The sequence below is a fragment of the Thunnus albacares genome, chromosome 4 (genome assembly GCF_914725855.1).
Source record: "Thunnus albacares chromosome 4, fThuAlb1.1, whole genome shotgun sequence".
NCBI lineage: Eukaryota > Metazoa > Chordata > Actinopteri > Scombriformes > Scombridae > Thunnus > Thunnus albacares.
The window spans coordinates 32,897,929-32,914,801 of NC_058109.1; the positions used below are offsets into that span (position 1 = coordinate 32,897,929).

A 16,873-nucleotide genomic window follows, 5' to 3' on the forward strand; every position below is an offset into this window, starting at 1 on the left:
ATTATTATTATTATTATTATTATTCCTATATATATATTTTCATCCTTTCCTTCATCCAGAGCACCAAATGAGCAGCATATCAGAAGTGAAGTGAAAGGTTATCACAGCTGGTCTTGACATGGGCCGCCTTCGCTCTCCCTTTGCATATTTACCTGTGTGCTGATAAATTCATTTTGCGTATGCTTACTGTGGCTGCATCAAACACCTCATGTGTATGTTTGTGTGTGTTCTGCATTATCATAACCTTTGCATGTGTGTGTATATGTGTGAGTGTGTGTAGAACTCCTGGTGAATCTGTCAGAGACTTCAAAGCGCACGCCGCCTCTCTCCTTGATGAACGAGCTGTTCCGATGTTTATCGTGACCTGCTTTTCAACTCAGGGGCTTCACAAAAAACATCAAGGGATGGAGGGATTAACGGGATAAAAAGGAGGAAGAGAAAACAGTCTGGGATAAATATTGCAAATAGAAATAGTTTCTGGTTCCTGTGGGGCGACAGTGAAAGAGAAGATCACTATCGCCCCCAGTCTGTTTATCTATAGTGATACAAATATTGTGTGCGTGTGTGTGTGTGTGTGTGTGTGGTGATGGTGTCTGTGCACATATCTGAGCATCTGCTCTGTGTTTTACATTATCAGCACTTGTGCAGGTGTGTGTGTATGTGTGGGTGTGTATGTAGTGTGTTGCACATTTTTAGAGGTAAAGTTCATTCTCAGTTACACTTGTCATAGTTTCATCCTACAGTTTCGACCTCTTATTGCAAAGTAGTTAAAGGCTCAATTTCCTCATATTACATTTACACTCATTTTACATCAAGTTAGTAATGGCAGATACTTAAGTATTAGCATATGGCACTATAGCCAGATGAAATACTCAATAGAGTCTAGCACTATAAAAAAATCAATTTTAAGATGCCCTCCAGACATATTTCAAGACATTTTTCTACTTTTTACTTAGATAAAAATTATTCAGCTAACTACTGGAAAGGTTAACTCCTTCTCCAGGTCTGAAATATATGGATCTGCAAATATGAAGACAGTACATCAGGCTTTGCATCTACCACTTGGTTCATTTACATTCAATTCAGAACATGATAATCACTAAACACAGCCAAACAAATTACATATAAATTACATATAAAAGTATGTGTGTTTCATGTATGCTCAGAAATTACACTCATATAGAGCTGGATAATGGCTGGATTTTGATTGCTAGCTAAAAGTTAACTGAGCAGATTCAGACTATGCAATAATCAGATAGATGGAACTAAAATGGGGTTCAAAGGATTAATACAGCTTTTTGTCGGTCTGATAATGTTGTCTTATATTGCAACAATTTCAATAGCTAGCTACCCAAAGCTTGCCATTAGCAATGAGCCCTAATGCTAATGCTAATTCCTGGTCACATTCATATTCATATTGAGAAGACTACACTTATGAGCAGCTGAGTGGATAAAACCATCATCAGCCCACTAGTTGTAATTCCAAGTTGGAGATATTCAGAACTGATTGGCTGAGATATCTCCCTCTTGACGAAAAGAACTACAGAAGCAAAATGGCTGTGAAGCCCCGCCGCTGGCAGTTACATCTAAATAAAATCAAACATCAACACAAATACAGTCAATTCAGCTAATTATAAAAGAGTTACATGTTTGTTTGAACTTGGTTTCACTTCTTAACAAACATACATGTCTTTAATAGCTAATTTAGCATGTTTCTCTGGTGAGAGGGCTAGTTATGGGGCTAACCATCTTAGAGTAATGGATGAAATCAACAGGAGGTTCTTCTCATACTGTAGACATTGTGTGATTGGATCATGACACTAGTGCTAACTTCATCCACTGTCAATTAGGAAATGTGTTGCAAGGAGGAAGCTTTTTTAAAGATACTGGTTAATTATATATACTGACTCCTGCTGACATCCCAGGATACATTGCTGGACGGTGTCAGGCTTCAGAATCAACGTTTTGGCAGGACTCATGGACTTCTGTGTGAAACTGCAGGTCCCTCTTGGTTTGTTGGCATGTCAACCTAATGTCTGTAAATAAAATCCAGACATTTCTGTCTCAGCACAGGATTCTTTGGTAAATAGTGGAAGGAAGCTGAGCTGGTAAATCCTTTTCTGCAAAATACAAGCTGCTCTCAGCTCCACCACACCTTACATTACAGTACTGGCTCACTCAGCTCCAGCTTAGAGCTCCCAGCTCTGCTTTGCATCCTAAAATGTAGACCTCATTATGTTTAGATTGTTTCAAGTTTGACTACAAGCCACTGCCTGTCACTCCAATGTCACAGAAAAGTCTGTATGACAGACACACACACACTGAGAACAAAGTGTCATGCTCTCCCTCTTTGTCCACATTAGCATGTTTCTCTGTGACTTTTCATGAAAGCAGGTCTTCTCAGCAGAGAGGACAGGAAGAAAGACGCTGACATTTTCAGCAGTGGCATTGACGGCTAAGAAGTCATGGCACATCCTATGGTGAATCATAAATGATGGGAATTCAATTATGAAATCCAGCCATATAGAGGAAGCCCTGCTGTGAAAGCACCATTCTGTAAATGTCTTATGTACCACCCTAAATTAATTAAAAATGACTAACCCAAATGTCAAGCACAAAGAAATCTTCCCCTTTCTGTGGAGGAAAGTAAAACCAGCCCTCCAACTAATTTTGCACACATCAGTCTGTACAATAAGTGTAATATTCAGTGGGAGTTACCGTAAGAAAAACACATCTAAGTGGATGAGCTAAAATAATTATAAATGAAGCTGAGTGACAGTGTGAATTGTGCTGAAAGAATTATGTGATTATGTAAATATATACTGATATTGTTACAATGTATTTGAGCTGCAACAATTAGTCAATTAATTGATTAGTTGATGACGGAAAATTCATCTGCAAATATTTTGATAATCAATTAATTGTTTGAGTTTTTTTTGCAAGCAAGAATGCAAAAAATCACTGGATGTGAGGATTTGCTGCTTTTCTTTGGCCTATATGACATATCTGGACTATTGCTTAGACAAAACAACACATTTACAAATTATAATGGGCATATTTCACTATTTTCTGACATTTGCAGTTAATCAAATATGTTTAAAAATTTCATTCCAGATATACTTTCATCTTTCTTTGAACTCATGTGAACTCACATCTTTTTATGTTCACTGTATTATCAGAGCAAGAAAAGCTGGCTTGTATCTATGATGAGGAACTCACCCCTCTGGCAGTGGTAGGCAAATAGCAGCAAAAATATGTGGCCCTATAAAAAAACATGAAGTTTCCCATTTTATAGATTACAGCAAATCTTATACATGACTCCTCATAAATCTACAGTAAATAACAATGTAAACACAAGGCTCATATAAATCCCAATAGATTAGACCTGCAAACATCTTATGAATTTACTTAGATGAATAACAAAGGTATGTAACATAATTTGGCTGATCTGAGCAGAACAGATTTATGTCAATTTTGCTTCAGCGATAAATGAAGCAGGCCACTGTTTACTGTGTGTGGATAAGTTATCAATCACATTTTTACTCTTGTACTGTAACACAGAGGTTATGTTCATGTTTATAAGTCCATTTTTTGCAAAAATGAGTATTAACATAAGCTGCTGTAACTCTATGAGCTGTTGCTTACTGATGAGAATTATGAAATCTGCCTTCAGACACAACCCTAAAATTGCTATATAAATCAATTTATTCTCGCATGAATTAAAAGAAATAAACAGAATATATTAAAAATATATAAGGATTTGTTTTTAGGTGAGTGTTTTTAGGTTATGGTGAGTGGAGTGCTCACTCAAAAAGACAAAAAGTATCAAAGTCACATGACCTTTGTGTTTTGTAAGTAAAAGTACTTAAAACTTAAACTCATTTTATAATGCTCATTTTTTCCATATTCCATATTTTCCAATATGAATATGAATAATTTTCTGTTTTACTACATAATATTTTCTATTTTAATTTTGGTTTGTTTTTGTTTGTACAGAAGACCAGATGATTCTATTTTGACTATTTACCCCACTGCATCTAATAAGAGCAGGCACACTGAAAACCTGGAAAGAAATCTATGTTTGTTTTATTTATTTTAACTTTGAAGGCAAAGATTACAATTTTTTCCCACCATATTGTTTTAGTTTCCTCTCCATTTTCATTTCTATTTCAATTTTACATGTCTGTCAAAACTTACTCATGCATAATGTGGGTGTGCGAGTAGAAGAGAGTGAAAACACTCCAGGCCTAAGCCACAGACACCAGGGTAGGATTCCTGGCAGCTGCACCTTTGACTGGACACTTCAAATAAAACACCATGCAAGGCTGCAGGTAGGAAGCCAATTAGGGATCATGTCCTGGTGGTTAAAGAAGCATCATTCAAATGGTTTAATTTTTCAAAAGAAATAGCTGTTTCACCATTGCATTAACTACGGTTCCACTGAACATTTAGCTGAAAATAAAAAGGCTGCAAAAAATTCTAATTCTGCCTATCAAATTGAACGCCATCATGCAGGACATCATAAAATCTAACCAAATGGATAAGTTGCACATCAATTGTATGTGTTTGTCTATGTGTTTCTATGCAGTCATGGGGGACATTTGCATGTGTACTTTTCAGGTAAAAGCATTCAAATGCATCTAAAAATGTCTCAGCCAGTAATCCACAATACATTTTAACTGTTCACTTTGTTATAATTTCACTCATGTTGGTTATCCAATTTCATGCTTCTTTCAGCACCTTTGAAGTCTAAGCACCTAAAATGGTCTTCTATAAACATAACACTAAAAAGGTTAGGAAAACACTGCATCTGTAAACTAACCAACAGCATTCTGGGAAACATAAATTACCCTGTGAGGGAGAGCAAACACGAGCATGCCGGTGTCTACTGCTAAAGCTGCTGCTTTCTGAGTGTATGCAAGGTTTACCCCTGCCCCATTTACCATAGCAGAAGCCTATTAAATGCCTGGAAAAAGAGTATATTTATCAGAGCCCCCTCCATTATTAATCAGTGCGGAGTTAAAAATGAATATGTATCAGAGGAGCTGAATAAGGTTGAAACACGGTCTGGATTCTGATGGTCTCACTGGGAGTATCAACAGTGCAAAGCCTTTTCAGCCCAAATCTGAGCAGAAAGAAGTATGACTTTCATCTCCCCTGCTCTGCGGTCTCTACGGTTACAAGGCCTGTAATTATACATAGATTTGGAGAAGGGGGGGTTGGGTTATGTCCTAAAATGAATGCTTTGGAGGAGATGACATAGTTCTGAAAAAGTTGAAGCGGCGTTGATATGCACAGCTTGCTATAGGAGTGTGATTCATGCCTTTCTGGCTGCACTCTCTCAATTTTATCATGGTCTGAGTGATTATGAGAGTGCAGAGCCCTTCCCTGCAAGCTCTCTATTTACTCTATTTATTCTCTCTCTCTCTCTCTCTCTCTCTCTCTCTGCAGCCTGTGAGGTGGGTTTCTATAAGCCAGTGGCGGGCGATGGCCTGTGTGGTAAATGTCCTCAACACAGCCACTCAGAGACCAGAGCCGCCCTCGCCTGCCCCTGTGACTCCAACTACTATCGAGCGGCAGATGACCCACCAGCAGCTCCATGCTCCCGTAAGCACAAACACACGGTACACAAGATTATCTAATCCCACAGGCAAAACCATATCCAAGACATGTGCACACAAACACTTGCACACATCCGCAATGTACAGCAACTATGGAATGATGTGCCGGACTTATCTATGCCTCAAAAATCCAATTTCCTACAGCGATCAAACCTGTGAATGAACTTGAACACTGTCTTTCTTTTCTCCAGGCCCTCCATCTGCTCCAGTAAACGTCATCTCCTCGGTCAACGGGACGTCTGTGAATTTAGAGTGGGATCGCCCTCTGGACACCGGAGGTCGCAGCGACCTACAGTATAACGTGTTGTGTCAGAAGTGCTCAGGAGAAGGAGGGCCCTGCGAGGACTGTGCATCCTCCCCAGGAGGCACTGGTGGAGGGAAGGCAGTCGGAGGGGCGAGTTTTGGGGCCGTGGGAGGAGGGATGGTGGAGCGTTCGGGCACAGCCGCAGTTCGATTCGTCCCGCGCCAGACCGGGTTGACGGAGCCCTGGGTGACGGTGCTCAACCTGGTGGCCCACACCAACTACTCCTTCCGCATCCTGGCCAAGAATGCGGTGACGCACCTGAGCAATGAGCCATCACTCTACGCCTTGGTCAACATTACAACGAACCAGGCAGGTAGGGTTCGAAACAATGACATACAGTATCACATCATCAAGGCACATAGATGTTAGAAGGCAGGACAATGGTTGTATGTGAAAGAATTTGTGATGGCTCAAGCTCAGACCATAGAACTACGATGTCTCATGTTAAAAACCAACCTTGAATAACTTGTTGTAAATTATCCAGAGAAAGAGAAATAAAAGATAAACTTAGCCCATGGGGCATGTTGGCAGCTCACTTGCAGTTGCATCATTTTGAGTTTAAATCCAGCCTTGGCCCTTCATCAAAAGTCTTTCTCTTCTCTCCTTGCTGTCTCTCTCCACCGTCAAATTTAGCAAAAGTGCCAAAATAACAATCTTTGAAAGAAATGTGCTGTCTCAACGACATTTTGTGCTGATAATGAAAAACAGGTTGTGCCACCCACACTTTGTTTCCATAAGGACTGGTTGGAATAGCTGCCACCGTCAGCAAAGAGTGCTCATGTCCTACTCTGACACATCTATACTCCATACTGAGTCTATAAACGGCCAGCTTTATCTTCATCCTGATTGACTTTTCAGTAATCACTACCAATAATCATGTCATTGATTGACTGCCACTTAAGTATTGAGCAGTGAACTTTCCAACTTTACATAGTTGGAAAAATTTAGCATTTTTTTTTTTAGCTTATATCTGTCCCTTCTGTAGCCCCTGAAACCCTATAATAGTGTGAACGCAGCCAATGAATCAAAGGACTTATTTTAGTTCAGGTAGGATCAGGGGTTTTGGTTTTAATAGAGCAAAGCTTTGTTGATTTTTGGTCATGGTCTCCAAGTGTGGCCCACCATCAGTAGATGACCACCCACAGTGACTGACAAGTTGTGAGTTAATAGGAAATATAGGGAGAAAGGAGAGACGTCAAATGACATACAACATGGGTAGCCAGCTGAAATCTAACAAGGGATGTTGTGAACATAGTAGGTGTCTTAACCACTAAGCCACAAGGATGCGTCACAAAAATCCCTTTAATGTTCAAACCAGAGTTCACCATGGTTTGCATGGAACAGGACTGAAAAGACTGTCATCACCAGAAAAATGACAGCGTACGCATATATTTGAAATTACCTCTTGTGGCTCATCAAATTATGACTTGTGTGTCTCAAAAGTAAAAGGTGGAGATAGTGTAATGTTGTTGTAGTGCTGCAAAATGTCATAAGAAGGAGTTCAGGATGGGTCAACAAAGACTGCTACTTGTATTATGTGTCCTGGCCAGTGTCAGTCTCTGTTAACCCAATCTTTCCCTAACATTAAAGTTGTACTTGACATATCAATATTTTCATGTTACTAATGGATGGAATGACATTGTGTAATGGGAAAGTGGTCCTTCACACCGACAAACCCACAGAGAATTATTAATGGCTTTGCAGTCCCCTCAGCTCTACATACTATTTTAGCATCTTTCAGCACATTGTTTTATGTTCCTAAGTGTGGTGGTTTTAGTTTTCACCACTTCCATTGACCTCATTTCCAGCAGTAGCAAGGGCTTTGACTAAACAGCAGACAGATGAAGTTAGCAACTAGCTGGTAAACATAGTAGTTTAGCTGTTAAAGAGCCAGATATTTTTCTCAAAAAAAGAAAAAAAGTTAAAAGTAGAGTGAATACTTGGCTTAAATACAGTACATCAAGAGGCCAGAAAGGTGACTCCAAATGAATGCTGTTTCTAAATGTCTGCTGGATGTGTAAATAGGCAATAATGTTTGCTAACTCATTCTGTTTTCAGCTTGTTTTGCTGCCCCCAAGTGGCTAAAAAAGTACTGCTGCTGCTTTAACTGTGTAGTTTTTGTCCTTAAGGGGCTGGTATTGTGGAAAACAAGAAAAATGAGCTTTGGGATGGATTAGGGTGATGGTGGGGGCCCTCCTGTGCTGTAAAATTACTCATTTCTATCTCCTCTTTCTTTTTAAGTAATTTGAAATTTTGAAATTCGCAGCTCAAGCGCTACCCTGATAGTGTGCGTAACTTCTGTTTACAGAGTTTGCATTTCAGCCAGATGACGAGCAAAGCAGGACACTGGAAGTGTGCTAAATGTAAGCTAGCAACCTCCAGCTACTTTGTTAGGAAACCTAGACATGATTTTAACCATTCTGAAACATTTGAAATCTCAGCTGTGCAACAACTGATTCTTAACCTTCATTATAATATTATTATATATTCATATATTATATTGTCTTATGTCTCCAACAGCAGTCATTACTACAGGTAAAGATGTGGCATAAGGGAATTTGTATTATTCATTAGGTCATATTCCAATTGGCTGGGGGTGAAGGTGGAGGCCACCCCCCAGCCAATTGGAGTAGGTACTCATTAATAATGCTGATTTTATGCAAATAGCTTCCGAATCAGCCTGCTGGAAGACAGAGGGGAATCTGGGCTGTAAGAAAAGATGGATTTAGAGAAATCTAAACAACTTTTGGTGAATAAAATGTCATCGATATGTTTAAAATAGAGACTCAGAGTTGACAAAAATGAGTCAAGAGAAGGCCATAATATCGGATCTTTAAACCTAGCCCACATCTCAACTATAGCGGTGGCAGATCAGAAAACACATACATAAAATGTAATCATATACAGTTTGAAGGACACTCACAAAACCATGATGTCCTGCAGATACGGGTGTCAGATCAGAAAAAGAACTGTTTTGGCAGGCAGTGACAAAAGTGCTGTGTTATTTAGTTTCGAGTTTTGAAACCACATGGTAGTCACATTTGTCAGAATAATTTGAATTTAGCAGAGTGCTTCAATTCAGCACCAATTGATGTAGCTGTGAAAGCTGTGCAAGTTTAAGAATCTTCAAAAGTCCATCATCATTTCATCATCCTGTCTGAATGTGTTTCATAAAATTCAGCACTTCCTGTGTAAACAGAACTTTACTCCAGTGTATTCTCATCACCTTGCTCTTTGTGATTGTCTTTGAGGAACCACATCTTGAACTGACAAAGCAGTAATTTCTCCTGTTTCTTGTTCAGCCCCCTCTGAAGTGTTAGCCATCCGCCAGGAGAACACCAGTCAGAACAGTGTGACTCTGCTGTGGCATGAACCCGACCAGCCCAACGGTGTTATTTTGGAGTATGACATCAAATACTATGAGAAGGTACTTACTGTTGCATCACCACCACTCAAGAACTGCACCGAAACAAATACTGTTTATGTCTACACATGGGGTTGTGTCTACATATTTTGTATATTTTGCAAAATGGCAAACACAAAACTATCCTAGCAGCTTATGAAGGGGGAAAAAGTGACACAGCTCATTGTCTTCAAAGGGCTGCGACTAAGCTGAGCCAAGATATTGTGAATGCAGAGAAGTGGCGGTTGGATAGACTCTGGATAACTTAATCCAAGAAAAAGATCCTGCTGGCAGCTTGGCTAATTGAAAGGAAATGGGGGTCGAGAAAAGGAGAGCAAGGAGGAGGATGAGATGGTGTAGATTCCAACTTAGTGCAAGTGACGGTGACAGCAAGCGGCTGGCGGGCGCATAAGCCTCACGACAAGCTAATTGCTGAAAGTGTGTGAATGTGTGCATGCACGTGTGTTTGGGTGAGAAGATCTGTGTGTGTGTGTATGTGTGTGTGTATGTGTGTGTTGATAGAAATCAGCTAATTGCGGAGGGAGCGGCCTTGGGGCGTGCAGTCTCATAGCCAAACAACAGGATGGTGTGGAGAGCGCTGAAGGATTAGCTCGTCTCTTGCACTGGTGTCTTAATCTGGCCTTGCTCAGGGGGCAAGACGCCTGTGGGGGATTTTCAAGTGGACAAGTCAGCAATGTGCTTTCTTAAGGTTTCTATACGACTGTACTAAACAACAATGAGTCACAGCAGGGTGGAGGCTGCAGCAGCATACTAGCTGAGGATAATAATGAAGACAAAAAAAAGGCTCTTATTTCTGCACCAAGCACTTCTTCATAATTAGGCTCTTATCCTTTCTAAGGACACATGCATGGTTTACTTTTTTCCTCTGTTTGGATGCACCTTGCACCTCTTATTATTTTTATATTTATTCTACCTCCACACTTATGAATTATCTCTGAATTAAGTTTCAAAAGATGCTGCAGTAAGCAGATGAAAAACAAGGTGAGGATAGCAAAGAAGATGATTATGATAATGATCAACTTTATTGTTAATCAAGACTTAAAAAAAACAAAAAAACAAGCTTCCTTCAAAACAATAAATGCATCCCCCTTTTTTTAATGAATATGTACATAAAAAACTAAACTTAACATGGCAAGTAAGTGTAATAAGATTGACAATTTACATTTGAACAAATGGTGCATCATAAAAGAAGCTATCATCTGAAGGGAAAATGAAAATAAGACAAAGACTCCTCAGAGTACCTGTCATTTTTCCTGACTGATAGAACCTGATCAAAAGATGTTTTAGGTAATTACCTGCCAGTTACATCAGACTAGCAGATAAGGCTGTATTCATGTATGATAACAGGATAAAGGATAAGAAATCTAACACATATGATTTAAGAAAAGATTTTAAAAAGTGGGGGGTAAAGCTTTTCATAAATGGCAGATCTAATGTGATCTGCTCTTTTTTATCTTGTTTCAAGATAGTGACCTACTTTCAAAAAACTACAACAAATGGCCCTGCATTCTTAAAAAAAAAGGTTTACAAAATGATCTTAATACTGTAAGCATTTTGACTGATAGCATTAGTGGTGTTTAATTCAGACATATAACACATAAAGATGACAAGCATACTCAGAATACGAAAGACAATTCTGTCTGTGGCTGTTGGAACATACAACGATTTTTTTTTGTCAATAATTTTTATTGCAACACCAGCAAATAACAGACAGTACCACAGGTTGCTGAATACATTTTTATTATTTATCCCACCTACTACTAAATCTTGCGGTTTATTTCCACCAATTTACCACATCAAAGTTCATTTCCAGATGTTGGGGAGTAATACTGCATATGTGAAAAAAGTTATATAAAACCTTTTGTGTCCCCAGAGAAAGTTGTGTAAAATCTGATAGATTTCCTCAAGTGATGTTACTCGAGTCAGTGTCTGCTGGGGCTGAAGACTACAAGTTTGAAAATGAAACAAATCATTGTGAAGTTAGAGAGAAGTAAAGTTCCCAGACCTCTGTAGTTCCTCATCTCTGCTGAGGGCTAGCAGCTCCAGGCTACATTAGCCTCTACTAGCATAAAACACCTGAATCTCCTATTGTGCTGTCAGCAAGAAACAAGAAAGAGTAATGCATGGAAGAAAAGAGACAGTATCTCTGGCTCTGCTGCACTGATGTTGAGCCTTTTTTTAGAAACTGTCCATTGTGAAGCCAACAATGTTATTGGAGTGTAGTGCTAAATCAGTTGAGTACTCTTTTGAACCAAAAAACTGATACAATACCGTTTTGAAGACACACTTCATGTTCTTTTTAATTGAGCTAATTGACCATAGGAGATGAAAATGATGAGACAAGAAACTGTGGTGAAAAATTGTTTCTGAATGAAATAACTAGATGGAAATGTCTGATTTTGGATAATCCTGAAAAACACCTGACGAATCAAGCTACTTTATCCCACTGATGCAAAAATCACAAAAATATAAAATATAAAGCTGCCCTGCTCATTAATGTACCCACAATGGATTGATACGACCAGAGATAGCCTATTAAAGGGGTAGCTTAGTATAAATGGCAAAATCTCTGACAGTTGACAAATTTGACAGTTGACAAAACTACACATTACTGTGCAGTGCAGTGTCACCGACAATAAACTGGCCACATCTGGTGTTGTGCTCATGTTTGGAGTTGTGAAATGCATGAATCTATAGTATTACATGCTATATATCGTAAACCACTTCCTGTAAAGAGTTAACAAGGAGCAGCAAAGCTTTCATGGGGATACACAGTGAGCTCATGAGCTGACCAGCATGTCAATTTCCCAAAACCTAATCTTTAAATGTGTTCGTTTCTCTCACAGGATAATGAAGAGCACAGTTATTCCACTCTGAAGTCAAGAAATACCAGTGCCCGAGTTTCGGGACTGAAGCCGGGCACCAAGTACATCTTCCAAGTCCGAGCCAGAACGTCAGCAGGTTGCGGACGCTTTAGCCAGAATGTGGAGATTCAGACTGGGAAAGCAGGTGTGTGTGTGTGTATTGTATGATGTTCTATAAGAAACAGAGAAACAGAGAGGGTGTACTGTATCACTGAATTGTTGCTTAAAACCATCTGCCTGCCCTCAGCCAGAGGAACCCTTCAGCAGTTGTATGCTGTTTAATGCAGTGGAAAAAGTCCAGTAAGACAGTTTGTTCTGTTAAAAGACTTGGCACAGAAAGCTTCTCAAAGCCAGGCCAGACTGCACAGCATGGTCTGGGGCTCAAGAGGCTTGGGTGTCAGTAAGGCCGATAACCGCCTCAGTCCATCCCTCTGTTCCATTGATCTGCGCTTTGTTAGAGGGTCACCCCTGTCAGCAAAACTGCAGCCTATCCTAGCTTTAAACTGCTGTACACAGTCCCGGGGTAGGGTAGGAGCCTTCATGACTTTGTCCACCTGAGGCAAGTACAACACGGAAAGTTAGGTGATACTAAAGACCCCTTTTATTGGAATATTTTTCTTTCCTAATAGGGGATTTGGCAGAAAACGTGCAGAGCTGACTCTAGGTCTGCAAAGCTCAACCTCCTGCTTGGTTGGAGTCCCAGTGCTGTTTCATTGACTAATAGTCTCCCTTCATTCTGCTGTTCACTGGACCCCAACGTTCCTCCACTTGATACTGATTCATTTTCAGTCTCTGGAAAACAAGAGAACTGCACACATCCCACTAGCCTACATGCTGAGTAATCAATAAGTCCTAAAATTTATGAGACTGAGTAGCCTTTTTCCAGCACAATCGTATCCATCCTTCTGCAAACAGCTCTGTAGTTTCTCAGTGTTGAGTTGTATCCAAGCTTGTGTGACATTGAACAGTAAGCTGCCTCAAGGTGTAACCTGGTAATCAGACTGAATTTATTTTTTGCTGTGCTAGCTGCTCTATGGATGGAAATGCTGTTCTGCCTGTTCACCATTCTGACTGAAATATCTTAACATTGATTGCAATGAAATTTGTTACACACAGTCATGTTCTCCACAGAATGAACTGTAATAACTTTAGTTATCCCCTGATCTTTCATCTAGCACTATCATCAGGTCAAAATGTTAATATGTGTTATTAGTTTCTGCAAAACTAAACATGTACTTAATGTTTTGTGCTAAATCGTAAATATTAGCATGCTAACACAATAAACTAATATGGTGAACATGGAAAACTAAAGCTAAATATCAGCATGTTAGCACTGTCATTATAAATGAGAATGTTAGCATGCTGACGTTAGCATTTAGCTCAAAGCACTGCTGTGCTTAGGTACAACTCCACAGAGCTGTTAGTGTGGTTGAAGACTCTTACTTCATTAAAAATGTTATAACCTTCCCATTTTCTGGGAAGGTTATTTTGCCTTAACCAGTCAGTAGTGACTGGTGTATCCTTCTCAACATTTTCAGCTAACACAAGTTGTGGTAGTTGCTCAGTTGATTCTTCAACCAGAAGAACAACCATCAGTGAGCACAACACCAGACCTATATAGATCGCTGAATATAAATCTGAGATGTGGGCAGTTCAGAGGTCTGGACTCAGGCTACTTTACATGATTAAAGTAATACATTTAGTGTGAAAAAGTTCACTTGCATGCAGTGTCTGCAATTTACAAAAGTTAGTTTAAAGCTGCTTTACATTTTCATGCAGCACCATCTAAAGACCAACATTGTCATAATTTGATTAAAATGTACATAGTTTTCATGTATAATGTAATTACAGGTAAGTATGTACATCCTCACTGAAATCTTTTTTGCATCACTGTGCCAACTCATCTAGACCCCTTCCCCCAACTAGTTAGAGTTTCTAGTGCGAAAACCAGCACCATCCCTCACTGGCCTCCCACCTACCAACAAGTGCTAGTTGTGTTGCTTACAATACCTGACCAAGATGGACGCCTTGCTTCAGGAAGTGAAACTCGGTCTCTGTTTTAGGTGTACGAACTCATGTTGTTATTCCATAAATCACTTATTGCATCATCATTTTATCTATTACATTTGAATTTTATTTTACATGAAAAAATGCCACCACAATCATGATATAATTACATAATATGGGAAAAGCATTTTTTATCACATTATAGGAAGGTTACCATACATCAGTTTATATAACATTTTATATAACATTACATTATCCGTAGTCGCTACTTTATGTGCACTTAATGTATCAATTTTGACAGGTATAAGACAAATGATGACAAAGCATTAAAATGTTTTTTTGACAGACAGTACATCTTGCATTTCCATGTCGGTATTTATAAAAGTGTGCTCAAAGGTAAAAGCTTAATCACATATACATCTGGGACAGCAAACAATCTTTTATAGGAATATTTCCTTCCCATAATGCGACGGACAAACTCTCAAAATGCAAACAGGTGGTAATTAGAAAATGCCAATCTCTTTAATGAAGCTTCCAATTCTTGTTTATCTTGTTTAACCAAGAACACTCTCCCTGCCACCTGTGTTTGCCAGTGTGTGTCAGCGCGTGTGTAAATGGAAACTGCAAACACCTTTTCTTCAGCTGATGTAATGTGTTTGTGTGTCTCTGCAGCTCCCCTGCGCTACAACACCATGACCATCATCTGGATCTGCATGGCCCTGGTGTCCACACTGGTCACCTTTCTGGCCATCATCATCTGCAGGAAACGGCAAGGCTACACTTTACCACACTACCCATCGCTGCTGTGTGTGGAACACTTTCTTACACTACTCTACCTTGCCTCTCTTTGTGTGATGTTGCTTGTGATCAAAATCCCATGTGCATTGTATTTCTCCCCGCTTTTGCCACGTGTAGTATTGGCTGCAACTAAAATGAAAGTAAAATTGTAATCTGAGTGAAGCTGTCTTAGAATAGTCTTAAAATGTAGTCCTGAAGTGGGGAAGGATCTCATTTAAGCCTTTATTTGAGAAGCTAAAATACCTTTGTTCCCTTTTGTCAAATTGATGTGTGCATAATACAGGGTTGCACAAATAATCTGCATGCTTTTCTACCAGAAGTAAGGCTGATGAGTAGAGAGGAGTTTTGAAAGCTAATGCCTCAGCTTCTCACATCTCCTCAACTCTCCCTGTCTTCTCACTGTCTTATTTAGTTAATTTGCTAACTTATGATTTCCACCTCATAGTGGATTTAATTATGATGATTCATGTCCAGTAGCTTGCAAGCCAAATGTTCCCACTTATCCCATCAGCCCCTCCTCCCCCTTTTGATGTCTTCAACTTACATCTCTGTAGTACTGCAACGAATAATTAATTTCACTGTACTTAATTAACTCATACTTCAATGCATATTAAATGTTTCCTTTCCATTCTGTTTGAGGAAAAAAAATAAGTTGGAGGATTTATAGTTGTTATCTAGTTGAAATCATGTTGTCCTTACAAGTCCAGTATATGAAATGCTAATAAGATGGAAGATGAAAAGAGAAAGTCTTTATCCTGCTAGAGATTTCTCTCTTTAAGGAAAAAGTTGAAATTGGCTGTAGGCCAAATTAATATCTAATTGATGAGAAAATACCTTAAATTCCATATGACTGAATGGGCCTGGGACAGTTTCACTACTTACACAAGAAATAAACCTGAATGATAATGAAAAATACCTCAAGCCACCGCAGCTGAATTAATAGTTGATCACCTGATATTTTTAATTACATCTTAATATATATGAATATATATGTCAGATAATAAAATATACACCTCATTTGGCTAATGCTAGTGCCCCGCTGTTATTCAAGCTAAATCATGCTAGTGTCCTAACATGGAGACATATAGATGGTTTTTATGTCTTCATGTCATCACTTAATGGAACAATTTGTCACAACAACTGGTGTATTTGGTTTAAGCAGACCCTTTTCTTTTCCTCTATTAGTAGCATGTGCTTCCGTCTCATAGCTTGGACAAGTGAATGATTTGTGTAGAAGGGACAGAGTTCCTGTCAGCAACACAACAGCCATGCCAGGTTTTCAAAGTAACCAAATTGAAAGAAATAATAATTATGCCTTTAAGACTCAAATTAGTATCTATTATTAATATCTCAATTGCTCAAATATTAGTAGAGAGGTAGAAGTCATTTGTAAAATATAGTTTTAGCTTAAAAGTAGTATAGAATGAAATCCAAACAGTCTAAAGCAGCCTTACCTTCTGATCACACTGTTTATAGTCATTCTGACTTGAACTCAACATACACGCTTGCAATGATGGCTGAGACTCAAAGAATGAGAAGGAACCCCACAGCGTGATGTAGAAACATTCAAATTTGTGAGGATGTCCTCTGATGCACTGTACCGGCCGGCGTACAACAGTGCTATTTTTGATTCCTACAGGAAACTCAGGAAGCACAAAGCTGATTTCTTCTCCGCCTCACGTCTCTTTAAAGAGCACTGTGTTTCAGCTTGGACACGTCCCCTTGAACAAATTCAAAACGTGTTTCCAAACCCAGATTCCCCCACCCCCTGCTAACTAACTCTCACACCGGCCAGTAACAGCTTGTGTTTTACTTCACTCGTGCGACCCAAAGTGTCTTTTTTTTTATACTAGTT

At 39.2% G+C, this 16,873-nt stretch overlaps 1 protein-coding gene across 3 annotated transcripts in view; it reads left to right on the forward strand.

The window, feature by feature from the left end:
- epha8 (eph receptor A8) overlaps positions 1–16,873 on the forward strand; it is a 117,554-nt gene that overhangs the window by 84,657 nt on the left and 16,024 nt on the right. For 2 of the 3 annotated variants that reach the window (XM_044349061.1, XM_044349063.1), the window contains 5 exons: positions 5,452–5,607; positions 5,813–6,238; positions 9,228–9,352; positions 12,196–12,358; positions 14,893–15,025. In XM_044349061.1, the coding sequence (XP_044204996.1) occupies positions 5,452–5,607; positions 5,813–6,238; positions 9,228–9,352; positions 12,196–12,358; positions 14,893–15,025 (1,003 nt within the window). The remainder of the gene's footprint in view (positions 1–5,451; positions 5,608–5,812; positions 6,239–9,227; positions 9,353–12,195; positions 12,359–14,892; positions 15,026–16,873) is intronic. The other variant, XM_044349062.1, reaches the window with a different exon arrangement.